General features: G+C 40.6%; 1 protein-coding gene and 1 long non-coding RNA gene across 6 annotated transcripts in view; one reads left to right on the top strand and one right to left on the bottom strand.

Moving 5' to 3' along the window:
* Positions 1 to 3,890: 3,890 nt before the first annotated feature.
* Positions 3,891 to 5,570, top strand: LOC140718842 (uncharacterized). Its single transcript, XR_012096808.1, has 2 exons — positions 3,891 to 4,000; positions 5,351 to 5,570. It is a non-coding gene; the product is annotated as an uncharacterized lncRNA (long non-coding RNA).
* LOC140718840 (multiple C2 and transmembrane domain-containing protein 2-like) overlaps positions 5,532 to 19,903 on the bottom strand; it is a 431,322-nt gene continuing 416,950 nt past the window's right edge. For all 5 annotated transcript variants that reach the window (XM_073033051.1, XM_073033048.1, XM_073033050.1 and 2 more), the window contains 2 exons: positions 18,951 to 19,048; positions 5,532 to 10,438 (listed from right to left, as the gene is read on the bottom strand). In XM_073033051.1, the coding sequence (XP_072889152.1) occupies positions 10,370 to 10,438; positions 18,951 to 19,048 (167 nt within the window). In that variant the 3' untranslated portion in view covers positions 5,532 to 10,369. The remainder of the gene's footprint in view (positions 10,439 to 18,950; positions 19,049 to 19,903) is intronic.

Genomic DNA, 19,903 nt, shown 5'->3' with positions numbered 1-19,903 from the left:
GGTGATTTACAGAGCAATATATGTCTGCATTTTTCTGAAGGTTTTGACTGTTCCTCAACACACAGAATCCTCAAAGTAATCATGACTCTTAAAACACAGTTGAGAAGTTCTGGACAGTCCTTCTTGCATATTTTTAAAAGTGGAAGATCTTCTTTAACCCAGAAAAGTGCTGCTGAATAATATTTGGCCTATTAGGAAATGTCACACTGCTTGTGGGAGTGACAAGCTGAGTACCTGGGAAAAGGTAAAGGTTTCATACTTATCAGTGACGGCTTGAAGCCTGCCGCAGGGCTCAACACTGGAGATTGCAAGAACAGGTTGCAAGGGTCCTTCACCACAGTGCGCCTACAGTGCTGCCTGAAGGGGTACCATGGAAACCAGGCTTGACAGGCTCCATGGGACCTGCCAGTGCTTCAGGCCCTCCTTTTGACAGGCTGATGAAGACATCACAGCCATCTCTGAGGATGGACAACTGATCGTGTCAGGATGCTAGGGATTGGCCTTGACCTATAGCATCTAACAGGATGGTTCCCTCACACATTGTAATCTGCAACTGTTTTAAAGTAGTGCCCAGAGCTTTCATAGATCTGTTTTAAAATATCTTAATGATAGGACCAAATTGTTAATTAAAATGCCGAAAGAAGTTCAAGGTTTAATGTTAGTAAAACAATCTTGTTTTGATCTCGTCACTAAATTCATATATTGCTTAAATTATTTTTCTGCTACTAAAATATGATTTTAACTGATATCAGAAATACTAAAGACATTTGCAAATTTGAAGCAAAAGCTCTCAATGCACAAATAACTTAATTACATATGGATCTGTTATCAGCATTAGAGCAGAATTTTTTCAAACCCTTTTTTCAGGACGTTGTTCACTTTTTACCATTCTAAATTTTAAATCTAATGGGATGACCGAGTGAAAAGATTACGTTCAACCACTGTGCAAAAATGCAAGCACATTATTGATTCAGTTGTCAGATTTTTTTTCCCTGTTATAAAACTGCTCAGATGGAGCTCAGATCTCTGTGCTTGCTTTATTCAGCAGACTCAGGAGGACAACTAAATTTCAGAGAAAAATATATACATTTATTCACGTTTATTATCCTTTAGTGTTAAGTCAAACAAAAGAAAATCACGGAATTCAATCCAATGCAATACAATGAAAACATTGCAATAAATGGATAACAAATGTTGGATGTGCTCCACAAAATTTAGTCAGAGCCTGAACTGAAAGGGTTAAATAAAGTACAAAAAGCAGAAGAGTTTAAACAGGAACCATTCGCCTCCCCATCCCCCTTCCCATGGGGGAAAGCGGGTCCAGATAGAGAATAAAACAGTGGAAAAAAGCATTTGGTATTCATATATCTCATAAACTATTCATTTCAGCTACAAAGAGTTCTGTCAAACATTGATAAGGTCCAGGATTCCAGGTTCTATAGAATTTATACAGTCAGCTATTGACAACTTCTTTACAAGATCTAAGTTGAGACAGCTGACGTTCATTTTATATCCTCTGCTTCTCCAGCCTCCTTCTTCCAACTTCCTAATGAATAATTACCCCAAAAAAAAAACACTCACAGGAGACAGATATTTTAACTTTTGGACCGCTCAATATTTAACAGTGATAAGCATACTGAATGGTTGTAAGACAAATAAAGACCCTTTGTGATGCCTTAAGAGATTTTTATTTTTTATTTTGCCATGGATGGGCTGTCTTGTGTTGGTACGTTTTACAAAAAGAAACTCAGCCTGGATATTCAGGAAGCTAATAACTTTGTCTGTAAAGAAAAACTTCAAAATATTGGCGATTATGTAAAAATAAGTGCCCGCACAACCGCCCTTTACAATCCCCATGCTGCAATTAAAGAACTGGTATCACTAGGTAGTCCAACAGTGCTATCCAGGGACATCATTAAAACTACTTTCAATGTCCCTGGGAAACCAACAAATAGAAGAGGTTTTACTGGGGTTCACATACAACTGACAATCTTAGTAATATTCCCACTCAATAATTTAGCTGAGGCATCAGTGCCAGCCATTATTAGCATGGAGTAATAATTACCACGTAAATATCACTGAGATTTCACTCTGGTCATTTTTTTCCAATGTAATTAGCAAGTCTACAGCCATGGTTATCACTTTAATATTCAGGAGGGGTGGGGTGTACTTAGGTGCTTTCACATAATCCAGCCACTTAGATAGTGTTTCAAAACTTTAAAACAAAGGGAAGGACGAGGATTGAATATGTCGATTTTTGTGCACACATAAAGCCTACTTTGTCAGAAATATTGTTGCGCATATTAGCACAAGGCTTGAATGGAGAGGGCCACACTTTAGGGGAAAAAAAGGGGGGTCAAGTTAGCCACACACTACTGTGCAGCACTTCTCCTGCTCTGTCAAACACAGACATCTGTGTCTTGAGGACACCAGATAATGCACTTTCAGACTGTCTTATTTTTTTTCAGTTGGGATGGGAAGATTCAGCTTTCTCACTGCAACAGGGCCGGCTTTTCTGTAGCAGGGTTAAAGAGTTCGGAGAATGCCGTGACCCTACCCATTCAGCTGGGTGTCCAGGCTCACATCGTATCTGCTCCATGGCTGTGACACGGACACTGGAGAGCTTTCTATGAATACCCCTTTCCAGCTCTCACAACACAGGCCTATAATTAAATTTAAACAAACAGCTTTACACATACCATCAGCTAAAGTTTTTACTTGAGGGGGACATCCCCCCCCCCCACCACCACCTTCCTCCTCCAGTTAATTCAACCCTGTAATCACTTTTGCAAAATGGAGAATAAAAGAAACTGCAACTGTTTCGTGACACTTTCCCAAAGAGCTTTCACCAGGTTTATGTGTTAAAGGGACTGTGGATAAACTGATATGTACTTTCATCAAACCTATGCCTTTTGAAAGAACTAACAACTGCCTGGTGGAAATTAAATAACCTACATGGTCTATGACTTTCTGCTTAACTGGAAGTACAAACATCTGAAAGAATCATAGAATCCCACAGCATAAAAAATGCCCATTCAGCCCATCGTACCTGGAATGGTTCCTTGGACAGAACTATCCAATTACTCTCACCGCATCACTCTTACTTCACAACCATTCAACATTCTCCTTCGTGTATAAAGAGTCACAGAGTCAAATTGCACAGAAACAGACCAAGCCTTACAACTGGGCTAATCTCATTTTAGTTTTCCCATATTCCCCCCAGATTCTACAACTCATGAACACACGGGAGGCAAATTATGCCAGTCAATTAACTTTTTATTCCATGCACGGTTGGTTTGTAGAGGAGCCTTGCGCAGTCACACTGAGAACCTACAAATACCACACGGACAGCAGTGGAGGTCAGGATGGAACCTGGGTCGCTGGAGCTCTGAGGAAGGGAGTCTGTAAGCAGCAACGTTGGTGTAACCTCAGAATCAGGACCAGGGTTATTATCATTTTCAAAAATGTGAAGTTTTGTTGTTTTGCAGCTGCAGTACAGTGCAAAGAAAAAAAATGCTATAAATTACAAAACTAAGTAGTTAAAAATAACGAGGTAGTGTTCATGGACTGTTCAGAATTCTGATGAATGGGAAGAAGCTGTTCCTGCATCACTGATTGGAAGCCTTTAGGCTCCCTGATAACAGTAACAAGAGGGCGTTTATATTTTTAAAAATCCTCAACTCCCCTTTGGTTCACTTTAACAATGGAACAGTTAAAAATTTCAAGTTCTTAGCTCAAAAAGTTTAAAGTTCCACAGTGGCACCCTTACATGCATTCCCAATATTTGTTCTGTTCAGAGCAGAGTTGGAGAAACTGCAGAATACACAGTGGCAACCCTTTCAAAATAATCTGTAAACAGATGGAAAGTTGCCTGGCTTGATTGTTTTGTGTGCAGTCAACAGAGACTCGACATAGTCAGTCTTGTCTTTCACTGCTCTTTCCGTTTCGATCCTTCTCTACTTTTCATAACTTGCCAGTTCACACCTCTCTTGTTGTCCAGGTGAGTAGCAACGAGATCCAGCAGTGAAGTACGAGGACACATGGTGTGAGTAAACCAGTGTGCCAATGTCTATCAAGTTGATACAAGTCAGATCAGTTCTTCAGGTAGTGCTATTTCCTTGCTGGGGAAAAGATATTCCCATGTGTCACCAATACTTCATTTAGCTGCCTTTTGTTGTTGTTAGCTTAAAGAGATAAACATCAAAAAGCCCCGTGCAATTCATCTCAATAGGATTAATGTGTGAACATCTGCTGCAGTAATCAATAAGCTGTAATAATTTATTAAAGAGAAATTTATTCCAGGAGAGCAGAGAACATTGCCTCACGCAGAGTTTCATGCATTCTGCTATGAAATACATTCACATAGATTTTTTTTATTCCAGTTACTTTCACAACTAACTTTCCCATCATGATAAAAAGTAGTGAAGCATGGTAAGATTGTGCAAAACAACACATGGTTTCCTAGAGTGTAAACAGTTGGGTGAGGGTAGGGAATGCAGCTGGCAGCTTGCCAACATGTGCCTGGCAATCTCACCTCAGCATTAACCCTCCGAACGCCACCTTTCTTTCACTTCACCACATCTGGTGTCAGATTTTAATTAAGCTGTCCAATTAGGAAAGCTAAATGGACAATCCCACCTTCCCGTAATCAAGATCCTCACATTATTAAGTCCAATGGAATAAAGGGAAATACTTTCAGATAGAAAGGATGTTCAATGCGGATGTTCATCAGGATTTTGCTTCCAGTGGATAAATTCATGCCTCTTCTATAATTCGGATTTAGCAATATAATCCGTCATTCTTGGACCATAATTCTGCCTATAAGCGTAGGGGCTTTGTCCAGATAGTTGGTTTGCAAGATTGAAACTCGTGCAACTCAACCTCTCACTCAGAGCCAAACAGCACATAAATACCCCCATCAGCTCAGTAAATTCATGGCGACCATCACACATCCTAATCCAACACAAATCTCCCCACATTTCCATTAAGTCCCCTGAGATTCTAGCACTCATGTACACACAAGGGATGACTCACAATGGCCAATTAAGCCTCCATCCTGCATACCTTAGGGACATGGGAAGAAACTGTTGCAGAGGGAAAGCACACGGCCACCTAGGAGAACGTGCAAATACCACATAGATAGTGCCTGAGGTCAGGACTGCTGGAGAAGTAAGGCAGCAGCTCTACTAGCTCTCTCTTGCCTCAGAAGCAGAAAAAGAACAGCCTGGAAAAGAAATCCTAAATAATCCCTGTGTGCATTAGACTGACCTGGTGTTATATCCAAAATGTTCGCAAATTATCAGGAGAACAGCTAGTAAAAATTAATCTCCTTTCTTCATTCCCCTCACAGGAAAAGAAAGGGTTAAGAACGGAGGGATGCTTTCTCAATGGACTCAATGTTGGAGATTGCCAAGGAATCCATGACATGTTCAGATAGGGAACGTTGACTGTGCTGAAATGACCCAGACAAGGGGAAGCAGGAAGCTGAGTGAAGGACGATGATGATAAAAGTTTAATTAGATCATCTGCAATAATATTAAAAATAAAATTCCCTTTTATTGTTGTACAAATGTTTCATTCATTATAAATTTCACAATCATTCATTACAACATGCATTTCAAACATTTGGTTACTCTTGTGAATACTGAATTATTGAAAAAGATTGTAAAAAGGATGAGAGCATATTATCCACACTATAATTTTTACAATAGGTTGCTACAGGTTTTACAGTTAGCAATTCCACAGCCGTACAAGATTCAAATTTCCCCTAATAAATAATTTAAAGAAAAGAAATGTACAATGCAAAGTGTTTCTTTTCTGCATTGTGGAAGTAATATATTTCCACTTCCACTAACAGAATATCAGGAAATGAATTAGCAGTGACGTTCCTGCTGATGCGTTTGCCTGTATGACAATGGCTATCAGGCTTTTCGTGAAAAATAAAACAATCAGAGATATAAAACAGCTCATTTTGTGCAAAGCAGTTCAAGTTATATGAATGACATCAAATGGTACTCACAGAATGCCTGTCATTAAGTATCCTTCTGAAGAAAGATTTATCCATAGCATCATCAGCATTCTGTTTACATCATAGTTTATAATTTCCATGGATGCTGCCTGACTTGTTGAGTTTCTCCAGCATTTTGTGTGTGCAGTTTTGGATTTCCAACATCTGCATAACTTCTTGTTTATAGTTTATTGATTGTGTGTTTTTGTTTAAAAGTGTACATTTCACGATAAACCAAAACAGCTCATGCTCCTTTTGTTGCCATACATTTCTGATGTTAAAACGTTAGTACAACATAGTTCAGCACAGGCTCACTCTATAGACACACCAATGGGACATTTAAAGCTATTCCTTTAAATATTGGGATTTGGGACTTCTATCAATCTGGTTTCATCTTCACGGGTCAAATCTGCTAAGAAAGGTAAAAGGTTACTTCTCCCTTATCAGCCAGCTTCTATAATAGGAAACAGAAGCAGATCCTTCTCCCCCTCAAGCCTAGTCTATCTTTGAATGAGAAAGTGGCTGACCTTAATACCTTGTCCATCTTCCAATTTGTCACCATACCTCTTGATCCCCTCAGCAATCCAAAGATATCAACTTTTCAGCATCCACAGCTTTCTGAAGTGATGGGGAGGGAGTGAATTCCTAAGATTACCAACTCTCTTAATAAAGAGAATTCCTAGTATTCCAGTACAAAATGGCTGTCCTTCCCTGAGACTAAGTCTTCGAACTCTAGAAATTGATTTTGTAGTACTGGAGATGCCCTGGTGGTCATGTGCAGTGCAACATGCATTGCTAAGTTTGTGGCCATATCACAACAACTCTTACATCGAAGCCACTTTTTTTTTCATGTTTTGTAACTTGGAACATTCCAACAGTGAACAGGAGTGGGGAACTTCCTAGCAGCTGCTGAGAGAGAAGCGCAATACCACCAATGCCCAACACGATAGGAATGGTTAAAGTGTGGTGAACTACATATACCTGTCTGGACTGCTCCTGTGGCTCCTCCCACAGACCCCTGCTGACTGCTCCTGTGGCTCCTCCCACAGACCCCTGTATAAAGGCGATTGAGGCCTGAGCCCGGCCTCATTCTCCAGGATGTAGTGTTGTTCATTCTTCCAGTCAATAAAAGCCGATATCTCGCTTCTTACGCCTCAGAGTGAGTTATTGATGGTGCATCATAAAGTTCCCTCAAATCATATGCCATTGCATGGTACACGATCTGTAGAAACCCAAGGCTCACTTGCTTTGCTTCTTGTAGTACCCTGTTCAGTTGCTTGTACCAGACTGTTTATATTGGGAAGTGGCAGGTTTCATGTGATGGCCCTCATTTTAATTAATTGTTTCACTATTCAACACCCCCCCCCCACTCCCTTCTGATTCAGTTTCCTGCAAGCAGATGTTAGAATCAATAATCGAAAAGCAAACAAAAATGCAGATGTTGAAAATCTGAAGTGTAAAAAAAATGCTGTAAACTTTCAGGCAGTCAGGCAGCATCTATGGAAAGAAACACTAAATTAATGTTTCAGGCTGAAGGCTGTTTTTGGAATTGTGGGAAGTGAGTTATTCAAGTGCAGAAAACATGGAGGAAGGAATTGATAGAATTTCTCCGTTAACATGTGGCCATGGTGGTTCCAATGTTTACAGAACAATCTGGTTGGCAAATTCACAAGGACAGTTGCAGAGAAAAGATGCGAATGGGGGGGGGGGGGGGCACATTGAAGATTTTAAATATAGGTTACAGATATTGCTGGAACCAGAAAGCAAAAAGGAAATGCAGTTCAGTTAGTGTTTGTGGAGAGAGAATATTGCAGGTGAACCACCCTAGGGCAAAGATGGTCACTTCAAGTACAAACAGTGAAAGAAATTTACCAGAAATTATTAAACTGATTATCTGTTCCTGAAGGCTGAAATGTGTCTGGCTGGAAGATGTTCCTCAACGTTAAAGTTGGAGCCAATTTGAAGCTCAGGACTGCCTCTGTGGACTAAATGGAGGTGTTCTGCATTCACCCAATTTGCACTTGGATTCTGCAATGCAGAGGAGGGGCATCTTGAACCCTAATTGCCCTTGATTGGGTGAAGGGTTATTGACCCAGCACTTCACTAGGTTTCTAAATGGTGGGGAAGAACAACACAAAGGAGCACCTGTTGCATCTCCTAGGGAAGTAGCATGAGGAGTGAATGATGGCGATTGAAGAACAAACTAGGAAGACACAAGGGGCAGGTGAGGACTGGGGTAACTCTGTCCTTACTCTATTTGGAGGGGATGAGAGTGACAGGAAAAAAGATAAGGTGTCCTCCATTATGGTGGAAGGGAGGCCAAGTTTAAGTAAAATGGGAGATATCTCAGATGTAGCTGTGCAGAGAGTCTTGTCATCATATCATAGAGAGAGCAGAACTGGGAGAATGTAATGTGGACCTTAGAGGAGGTGGGAGGGGAGGTATGGTTGGGAGGGTACCTATCGCTTTAATTGATTAGTGCCCTATATTGTGGATATCAAAACCCCAGTTAGTGTACTTTAATTAAAAGAAAACAGAGATAATTTCTTAACCTTGGTTTCTCTTCACAGTGGTAGGTGGAGCTTTCAACAGCATCTCATCTTTGTTTCCTGTACCCTTCACCACCTCCCCTCCAAAGTAAAGCACAGATGAAGTTACCCCAGTCCACACCTTCTCTTCAACTCCCTCGACTGTTCTTCCATCTCCATCATTCACTTCCCACAGTACGGTTCCATGAAGCCACTAGAGTTGCAGCACTTACTCCCTTCCATAATTCCCACCAATCCTTTCAGAAACATTTCCTTTTCCAATTTGTTATCAGAGCGAGTAATCCCTCTTATAAGTGCTTGTATAACAGGGGGAAAAACAAATTTTCAGACACTTAAAGGACTCTGGAGCAAAAATGTTTAACTTGTAAATAAATAAACTTGTAACTCATGAGTGAAAAGCTGCTTGCTACTTCAACTCCCTTTTCGCAGATTTACAAATCCTCGGCAAACAATCCATTTGGAAAAACAAGGCAGAAATCCTTTTAAGAAGGACATCAAAACAGTTTCATAACAAGACCTCATTGACATCTGATACAGTGGCGGGAAACAATGCATTCAAAAATTTTGTTAGGTAACAAAATTAACTGTTGACCTGTAGAATGGAACACAGTGGCTTTAAGAAAATTAACAAGTAACACAGAAATGAAATCTGATGGCTATATTCCTGGTCTGAGAAATGCAATGTAGTGCAATCCTCTCAAAGTTGATGGAGCTTCGTGGGATGTTGAGCAAGCAAAGAAATGAATTTGTGCTGTCATCAATGTGTTGCCCGTTGAGGCTTGCTTGCAAATCCTTGTTGATACTTTTTAGTAACCATTTTCACTCCTATCCAGTGATTCCAATGATACAACCCCATGAAACATACATACAAGTTCTGAAAGTCTGTAAGTCTTGTGTAGCTGTGGGACACTATGGCATAAGAGCCATGCACTGTCACAGTGCCTGTGCCTATTTATTCACCAAAGATGCTGAGCGAAGCTTGATAGTGATCAGAGTTTCAAGCATGCAAGGCATAATCCAACATTTTATATCTCACGTTAATGTAGAAAATTCCAATAAATGAACAAACATTGTAACTTAAGGTGGAAATATCTATTCAGTCTCCATCCTCGATCAAAGAGTCTTGGTTAGCAATGATTTGAGCACATATTCTCCAAGGGATAAAAGCAAAGAAGGGAATTAAGGCAAGGATTCGGAAAGCAGGACAAACCAGATGTCCAGCAGCAGCACGATGGTGATTAATAACTTGATAATCTATTTGGAGAAGAAAAATGAGCAGAGGATAAAAATGCTTCCTGACAAATTTTACCCCATAGGTGCAAAAGGACGAGGTGGGCAGATGCTGAAAAGAACTTAGGGGAAGCAGATAAACACAAACATCACAGGAGGTAGATTTTGCTCTCTCCACCTGGCCAGTACTGTGATGGACTGAAGGTGCTTCATTCTCCACAGAATTCGATTAATTTAATAGAATAAACCTCCCATGGACAACAAAAAAGTGGGCGTTCCATCAGAAACTACAAGGACATCTGCCTACCCCCACTCTTCCAGGAAATGAGGAAAGCACAAACAGGAAAATCAAAATATCGCAAGAGACCATAAACTGATCCAGTTTATATTCAAATAAATTCAAAATATTGCACATATTTCCATTGAATGCTCTACAAAAGTCACTTTTTTATACTTCGGCTGATTAAATGGATGTTCATACCCACATACAGCAAAATTGTAAAGTGGACAGTCTGAAGTGGGAACTCTTGATGTTGCTCTCAGCCAAACAATCAAAGCAGCACCAGTACATCTGCTCCACAATCTATGAATTGCCTTTCTTCTTCCTAACAGGAGCGAGTCCATTGCTCAGTTTCAGCTCGGCATGCTGCACCTGTTAAAACAAACAGCCCATAATGTTCCAGTTAGGCTTTCCCCAGTACTGTACATGCTAATGGCACCCAGAGGAAAGGCCAAGAGCAAAACACAGAAAGGATCAAACACAATGAATCCGTTTCAGGACAGGAAAGCAAAGGGTCATAACTGCAGAAAGGAAGGCTTGATTCATGCAGATCCAAGCTGGGTGAGCTGCTCTCTCACTTGGCATGCCTGGGGAAATCTGCAGCCGATTAACAGTTTAAATTGCATCCAAAAACCCAACACAGGATAAATACCAGTGATCCAGTTCTGTTTCTTATGCTTTATTTTCATGATTTTCTCAATCCAAGTACCTGCTACTTTCACTTCACAGACATAAATTTTGTTCTGCATCCGAGCAGGGCCTTGTGTGACCAATGCACATTCAAGTGTGTAACCTCTTTAAGGACAAAGTGGAAGAACACTGTTGGAATTTGTGCTGGGTTGCGAGGTGGTGCCTGCCTGGCCTGTTATCGAGGTGGCTAGCCCGCAGTATGAAGAGATGCCATATTTCTTTCTGAATTCAGAATCACACTTGGCAAGAACGAATTGCAAGAAGGGTTGGCATAGTTCACTGTGGAGCAGTTAGCTGGCATGTAACCTTGTTAAGCTGAATTTTAGTCACTGTTAGCAACATACCCTGAGGTCACGTACACAGTTCTTAAGGCCAAAACAACATAAACAGAGCAATGATCTTTAAGTTTTTGAAGACCAGAACAAATTTTATAACATGAAACTTCATAGTCTGAAAAGACACACAATGTTCCTCCTTTTTGCATTTAGAGTTATGCTGAATCATTCAGGTCAAGTGCTTTTACTGATCCCCCATTCATCTGCTCTCTCCACAATGCTAGAAATGTTTCATATTCAAGAATAAATCCATTTTTGTTTGGCAAGTTATTACTGAATCTGTCTTGCAGGGAGTGTTCTTCAGATTTAAATTCAATGTCAGGAAAATTTCTCCCTCTCCTTTCCGTGCTCCTAAATTTGAGTCTTCTGATTAACAAACTTTATGCCAGTGGAAAGATTTTCTCTGACAAACTCTTTCTATGAAGTCTCTTCTAATTTTGAAAATCTATACTATTCCCCACCTATCCTTCTCTGGATACAAAATCAATAAACCACTTCTCACTCCCCACCAAATGCAGGTCTAATGAATCTTCGTGGCATCCTTTTCAAGACCTCCCAGAGTGAGAAGCAGATAATGTGGGTTGGTTATAATCAAACCACGTCTCCTGTGTGTTCTCTACCCAAGTAAACCTCTATACACCAGGATGATCTCACTTTATTTTTTTAGTTCATTTATGTACAAGGGTAATACACAAAGGCTTGAGAATTTAACTTAGCTCCATTAAAAATTCCTTAATTGTTAAAGGAGAAAATATATTAATTCTTGTCTATGTACAAAAAAACCCTCATGAAGCTTCTCTAGCTCTCTGTTCTCCTTTAAGAACTCATTAAAACACAGTTTTTTTTTGACCAAGTTGTTGGTCCCTTGTCCATAGCTCTAAAAGGTTCACCATCAGTTTGTGATGCACTGCTGTGAACCATTTTGTGATACTGAACAACGTTAAAAGCAGTGCATAGTAATGCTTTCAAACTCAGTGAATCACATCAAACAAGTGCATACCTGTTTGCTAAGCACTTGTGGCTTTGCTGAATTTCATTACTTCCTGGTCTCCATACATTAAATGCAACATGACCCGTCTTTCCCAACTGCTGGAGTGTTTCTCCAGCTCTTTGACGCCAATCTTAAGCATTTTCCAACTTCAAGGCTACTTTACCACCCTTCTCTTCATTCCCTCTGCATTACCATCTGCAATGCAAGCCATTCACTCTAGAATCACCTCCCTCAATCAGAGTATAGAACACAGAACAGGACTACATAGTAGGTGCCATTCAACCCATGATGTTGTGCCCATATTTTTACCTTCTCTATGATCTAACTCTTCTCCCCTATATACCCCAAAACCCTCAATTTTTCTCTTAAATGTCCCTATTGTATGACCCTCTAGCACCACCCCCCAGGCAATTTGGTCCAGGCACATGTCACACTCTGTGTAAAAAGTCTACTTCTGACATCTCCCCTAAACATTCCTCCACTCATCTAGAAATCCTCTGATGTTAGCCAATGACACCATTCCATCTGTGCTTCTTATAACCGCATACACATTTCACTTCCCTCAAAATTCAGTTTGAAGCTCAACCTGACCTCCTTCTTCATAAGAGGTACACCAGAGAATATAATGTAGAAATTGTCCAACTTCACCATTTTCCAACTCATCACTTTCTGTCCAATGCCCTCGTTTGCCTCCATTTAAAAACTGTTATCTTCAGGTTATTCTTTCTTTTTTTCAGTCTCACTTTAGAGTTATAGAGGATCAAAGTAGAATTTTGGCCCACTAAATCTACAGAACTGTATATACATTTACACTAATCTCTCTTATCTAATCACTAATCTCTTATCAATAATCTCGCTTTGAGTTGGCATGTGTCCTAGTGGATAAGGCATCGGCCTAGTGATCTGAAGGTCACTGGTTAAAACCTCAGCTGAGGCAGCGTGTTGTGTCCTTGAGCAAGGCACTTAACAACACATTGCTCTGCAATGACACTGGTGCCAAGCTGTTTGGGTCCTAGTGCCCTTCCCTTGGACAACATCGGTGACGTGGAGAGTGGAAGGCTTGCAGCTTGGGCAACTGCCGGTCTCCCATACAACCCCGCGCCCTGGAAACCTTCCAAGGCACAAATCCATGCTCTCACGAGACTAACGGATGCCTAAAATCTCTCTTTATTCTCCCCACATTCCCATTTGAAGGATGTTCGCTTCCTGGGCGAGAGGCCATTTTATTTTTAACCAAGCTCAGCTTTCTAAATACTTAGAAAGATCAAATGGGTGTTTTTGAATAAGATATACCTCCAACTAATATTCTTTGCTTATTAGCTTTTTGTTGTAAACAAGGGCCAGTCTTCAGTTTTTACTGTAAATGGCAAGTGATAATCAATTTGAAGTTGGAAGGACAGCTTTGCAAACAGGCACATTGTCTATAGAAAGCAGGATATTGGATGACACGACCTGGGTCATTGCTGTTCAAGAGTTGTATATGCGTTAATAGGTTATTGAATTTGGCTTGTTTCAAACAGACAACAGTGGCTAAATTATTTTGTTCAAAGTTGCTTGCAGAGCAGATGGATAATATCACATAGCATATCAAATGCCTGATCTATTAATAAGCTAGAAGGTTTATGTACTCAGGGAAGTTAGCTTCACAGTGGTTACCTGGGAAATCTGTCTCTAAGAAGCTTCTAGATAGTTTATATAAAAAGGGTATCTAAGGAAATATTATATATGTGTGAAGTCACCCAGGTGACAAAAAAATCTCTGCCTCTGAGTTCAAGTGATGTAGGTAACTTAGATTTCACCTTTCCTCAACTCCAGATTTTTGTACATCACACATTCTGCCCTTAAAAACAACTGACCTGATCATTGATTTAATTCTGAGCTTGCTGTGTGCAAGTTGGTTGCACTGTTACCCTGTATCTTATCAGTGACTTTGAATAACATTGGAGGCATCTTCTTTGCAGTCTGTTAAGACTCATTCCCTGTAACCTGAACTTGAGCAGTTGGGTGTGACATGTCTCAAACTGTCTGGAACTTGTGAAGAGTACTATTCAATATACATACTTGCTTTACAACAAGGTATAATACATGATTCTGCTAACTATCAGTGTAATGGTCAGAGGATATTGGCAGTGAGCCAAGAACATTTGTCACGTACCACAAACCTTTGAGCTTCCAATGAAGAAACTATACAGCAGGCAGCCTGTGGCAATTCTTGCAAAACTGTAAATATTCCCGGCAACATTTCACTGGGAATTTGATTCCAATTCCAGGTCAACTGAAAAATGTATTCCTTTTTCAATTATATAAGCATTAAGAATTAGGTTGAAAGGGAAAATAAATCAGCCTTGATTGAATGTCAGAGCAGGCTGAATGGGACAATTGCCTAATTCTGCTCCCATGTCTTTATGGTCCTATTAATGTACAGATTGTCCCCAGGTTATGGCAGGGCTCTGTTCCTGTGAACTGTCCATCACACAAACAGTTCACAAATTCAAAAGGCGGTCACTAACTGAATTCCCACACAGCTGAAGATGCCAGCAGCCCCTCAGCAACTGGTAAGCTCAACCTGCCGACCTCCTGAATGTTGCCTGGATTACAGAACATGTCTTATGAGGGAATGTTGAGTGAATGAGGGATTTTCTCTGTGAAGAAGGTGTACAAGATTATAAGGAGCATAATTTTAGTGGACAGCAAGTCCCTTTACCCCAGAGCGACAATGTCCAATATCAGAAAGCAAACTTTTAAGGTGAGTGGAGGAAAGCTTAGGGGAGATGTCAGAGGTAGGTATTTTTACACAGAGAGCAATGGCTGCCTGGATTATGCTGCCAGGGATGGTGGTAAATGCTGATACAAAAGGGGTATTTAACAGACTTTTAGATAGGCACATGGATGTAAGAAAAATGAGGGTGGGAGGTTATGGGCTGTGTGGATGGGAATGGCTAGATTTATTGTGGAGTAGGTTTTTATAGGTTGGCACAACATCATGGGCTGAAGGACATGTAATGCACTGTACTGTTTCATGTTCTATGTTCAAATGCTTACATGTATGTGCAGGCTGTACGTACTTCAGTCACTCATTCATAACCTGAGGAGGACACAGTATGTCAGGCTGACAGACTGGTGTGGAGAAAGGCAGGTCACCCACCCACCCAGCATTACTGACTTGTCAGTGGGTGCCGGAGTCAAAGTTCTGTGTGGACAGGAGGAACGTGGTCCAATGACACTCTGGATTTGTTGATGTGTGAGGCCGGAGCTTGCGGCCTAGTGTTCAAGGTCCCATCATTGACGCCTGGTGTTTGCTGAGTCCTATGGTCAATGCTGAAGAGTGAGGCCTGTTGAATCGGAACACGAAGCCCATCAGCCAGAGCCCCTTGTCTGTGAATCACTGCGAGTCCTCTAGAATAGCTGAAGGCCCAATATCTGCATGTCCATCTCTGAGTCTGAGTCTGTTAGATTGCCTGTCTTGGGGTTGCTATGTTGGATTTGGAATGTGCAGCGACACTTGAAGGCTGCCCCAGCCCATCTTTGGGTGTGTTGTTTCTTCACACAAACTACGCATTTCACTGTATGTTTTGATGTACGCAAGATAAGTAAACTTGAACATTGAATCTTAAATGGTTTTGTATTCACTGGAGAGCTGCTGACCCTGCCAGTTAACCACCACTGTCACTGAGAACATCTTAGTTCTCTGTCCATTTCCTATTCCCAGTATACTTTACAAACCAAAAATAAACAGTGGCACAGCTGGTAAAGCAGCTACTCATGACTCCAGAGATCCTAGTATAGCTGTGATTTCGGGTGCTGTTTATATGGAGTTTGCACACTCCCCACGTTACTGCATTAGTGTCGTCTGGGTGCGATAGTTTTCTCCCGCATCCCAAGGATATGAAGTTTCGATGAATTGTCTGGTGTAAAGTGCCAAGGGGGCAGGTAAGTGGCAAAATTGCAGGGTGATAAGTTGGAAATATGGAGAGAATAAAATGGGATTCATTTCGAAGGTTGCATGGACTCAGTGGCCCATGATGTACAGTGTGACTCTGACTAGTGTTAATTCCAGCTGCATAATGGCTCTTCAATCACTTGGTCATGAGATTATAATTAATGAGTTTGTGTCAGGGTCATTCCAATGAGTAAGCCTCATGTTAGTATAGGAGGAGACCATTTTGTGTTATTGGTATGTGCTTTAAATTGTACATGGCAATCTGCCTTTGCCTAATATTCCAAATGACTTCTACAACAAATATGGATGAAGTGTTTCTTGGCCCAAAATCTAGACTGTTTATTCTCCTTCATAGCTGCTGCCTGACTTGCTGAGTTCTTCCAGCATGTTGTGCGTGTTGCTCAAGATTTCCAGCATTTGCAGAAGCTCTTCTGGTTATGAATTCCATGACTGACAATTTCATGGTTAAGTTTAAAATGTTACATTTAACCTTATAAAAGTATTATCAGGAAATAATCTGGGAAATATAAATGAAGATCCAAGTTAACTGTTGTGGATACAAGTCTATAAGCTCTATTTCCAACTTTTCCTTGGGAGTGCATTGTTCAAACTGCTGTTGATGAAACAGAAAGTTGTGTCCAAACTCTAGGCAGGAGCAAGCCCCACACTAACATCCCTTCTGTCTGGTGATTGTGCCTTCTTGTAAATCTCACTAATCACAGGGGTAGAAAGCATGGGGAATTGAATGCAGAACCACACATCAGTATCCATCGGCGGGGACCCTCACAAATCCCAGGAAACCTTTCTGTACATTTTCAAAAGTCTCCATATTCCTCTTCAAGATTGCTTAATGTAATTTCAAGCACACAAGTGTAATTAGGAATGAGCTAATTGTTGCAGCAATTAGCAGCTGCAGTTAATTGTTCCAGGTCTGTTGCAGCACCAAAATAACACAATAATTTAAAGAGCACAATAATAAAAATAAACAATAAATATAAATACATAAGATAGCTTATATACATACATTGATTGTATGTACGTGAAGTGAAGTTGGGCACAGGCGTGTCTGTTCATAAGGTGACTCAGACAATAATTGATGAATTGGTGGTGGTGGTGGGGTGGGATCTAGTGAGTTAGTGGGTGGAGGTGTTGATCAGCCTTATTGCTTGGGGAAAGTAACTGCTTTGAGTCTGGTGGTCTTGGCAAGGATGCTACATAACCTCCTCCCTGATGGGAATGGGATAAGCAATCCATGAGCAGGGGTGGGGGGGATAGATAGATAGAAAGAAACTTTATTGATCCCAAAGGAAATTACAGTGTCACAGTAGCTTTACAAGTGCACAGATATACAAATATTAGAGGAGAAGGAAGAAAGAATTAAAAAAAAGTTACCTCAGACAGTCTAATAGGAGGGGGTCTTCACTAGTGATGGATGCCTAGAGCCAGCAGATATGATAGAGGCATTTCAGAATATGTTTGATAGGCAAATGAATACGCAGGGAATGGAGGACTTGTATCATTATCGGGCAAAGTTTCAGCTGGCATCATGTTCAACACAGGACGGGCCTCCTTCCCCTCCATCATGTTTAAGGTGGGCTCCTATATAATATTGCTGTGCCTGTTCTGTATACTTGTCCTTGATGGTGGGTAGGCTGGTTCCAGCGGTGCTTGGGGCAGCTTTAACTACCCATTTTACAGCCTTGTCCACCACAGTGTAGTGATGCAGCATGTTAGAATGTTCTCTAGTGTAGAAGGTCATGAGTATAGATATGCATAGTCCAGCTCTCCTCAGAAAGTAGTGGCGCAGGTGGGCTTTCTTGATTGTGTAGGATGTGTTCTGGGACCGTGTCTGATATGAGTGGTTACCTCCTGTAAGCACTTGTAAAAGCGCATGGAGATACTACTTACAACTGAGAAGACGATGAGATAGAAGAGGTAAACACAACGGAAGAAAATAAATTTAGCAAAATATATTCAGAGAGTGATAAAAAGGACCAAGATAAGGATAATAAACTTGAAACTGAGAAAGAAAAATAATAGGAAGAGATTTTTTTGGATAGGAAAAGTAGAATAAGAAACTTCTCCTATTCTCTTTATAGAGAGCTGTGGAAATCAGTTATGACACCATCAGACCATAATGAAGATGGAAATATATTTTCCCTCAATGTATGCGTGGGTAAGACAGGTAACCACAGAGTACTCAGTAGAAAATGGACTAAAGAGCATGGGCTTCTCAAAAATGGTTAGCCTTTCACATCAAGAAAATCAGTTGACTTCAGTGTTTGGTTCAAACGCAGAGCCATGCCCTGCTTCTGCATCGGTGCCTTTTCCAGACTACTCAATGGGAAACCTCTTTCTAGAGGTTGCTAGATTCTTCTCAAAGACGTGACTTGGTTACCCCAAACCAACTGGGCATTACCAGAAACTGGGAACATTTAAAGGGGAGAGTAAAAAACAAAAGTTCAATACTTCAAAATTAGACTTGTACATGGCATCAGATACTGTTCACTGGTTTCATCTTTGTCAAATATTATTAAATGATCATCACTTATATCATCCTCTGAAACTAGTGTTAAAATACGAAGAGGGTTGACTGGTCCTGAAAAAACACAGCCACTTTAAGTCTCAAAAAAATATGCATATACCACAGAGCTGACAAGAGTGCAGGTAGCATTACTCTATAGATCCAAGATCTATTCAAACTTTATGGCTGTTTGACAACTTGACTTTTATTTACAAAATAACCCATGAAGCATTTGGCCTTTTGCAAAACCTACCTGTTTTTTTTATGGTAAGAAACTTGTTCCCCCTTCACCAAAGTGCGCTTTGTTCAATAAAGTCCATCAGTTAAAGATGCTGAGTAGGGCCATTACTATCACCCTTGCCAAGAGTACCCACAAGTATAACTGAATATAGAAAGTCTCTCACCTTTTGGACATCTGATGGAACTCTGGAGAGGAAGTCAAGTAGCTCATTATTATCAATGCTGTATGGATTTCTTAGCTTCTTAGTGAATTTGTGTATGCCTGTCAACAGAATTTAATTTAAAATAAATTCATTGAGACAGAAGGAACAGTTTTGCAAGTGAAAATTAGTGAGAAAACAATTACAAAGCGGCAGTCACACATGCATGCCAGGCTTCATGTCTCAACCTTATTACCACTCTCAGTTCTGTCATCTGGGTTCATTAACAAATACCCTCTTTATATAAAATCTCATCTTCTTCGATTGCAAAATCCATTACTAGAGTAACAGCAGGCGAGTCCTCACCTCTCCCATAAGATAAGATTAGTGTTTGGTCTTCACATTTGAAATGGAAGTTTATTAGCAGTATGCTTCCATGACAGGCACTGAGACACGTCACAATACTCTAGCGGGCTTGAGTCTCCTCCTGACCCCAGCATGTTCAGTCATGCTGCCTTCATGAGTAAACAGCGCAAGAGGCTTTTCTTTCATAAAGTAAAACTTCTGTTGATTGCCTTATATATTATTAGTTTAGGCACCATGCGAGTCTTGACAAGCTGGTATATCAGTAGCTCGAGCCGCACATCGGTAACTAAACCCACCCAAATCCTCCTCAACCCCAACTTGGTCCCATCAAGCCAAAAGTGAGGAAGGGAGGGAAACTGAGGGAGGCATAATGCCCAGATACATAGCAATATGAATGTATCAAACCGCAGGTCTCAATGCAATGTACATAATTGCCTTTTAGAATGTTATAAGTGTGCCCACCTTGTGATGTGAGGCTGAGTGGAAGCAAGTTGTTTGTTTTCCGCACACCTCAATAGCCGCGATTGTTAATGGGCCAAGAGTTTATTTCAAGCTTGGTTGGAACATATTAAGGACTTTGGAAGAGTTTCCAGTTTCAACTGTATATAAAT

This window comes from Hemitrygon akajei, chromosome 30 (genome assembly GCF_048418815.1).
Source record: "Hemitrygon akajei chromosome 30, sHemAka1.3, whole genome shotgun sequence".
NCBI classification, from domain to species: domain Eukaryota; kingdom Metazoa; phylum Chordata; class Chondrichthyes; order Myliobatiformes; family Dasyatidae; genus Hemitrygon; species Hemitrygon akajei.
Note: the sequence above shows the minus strand (reverse complement) of the source record. Positions and strands in the feature narration are given on the sequence as shown.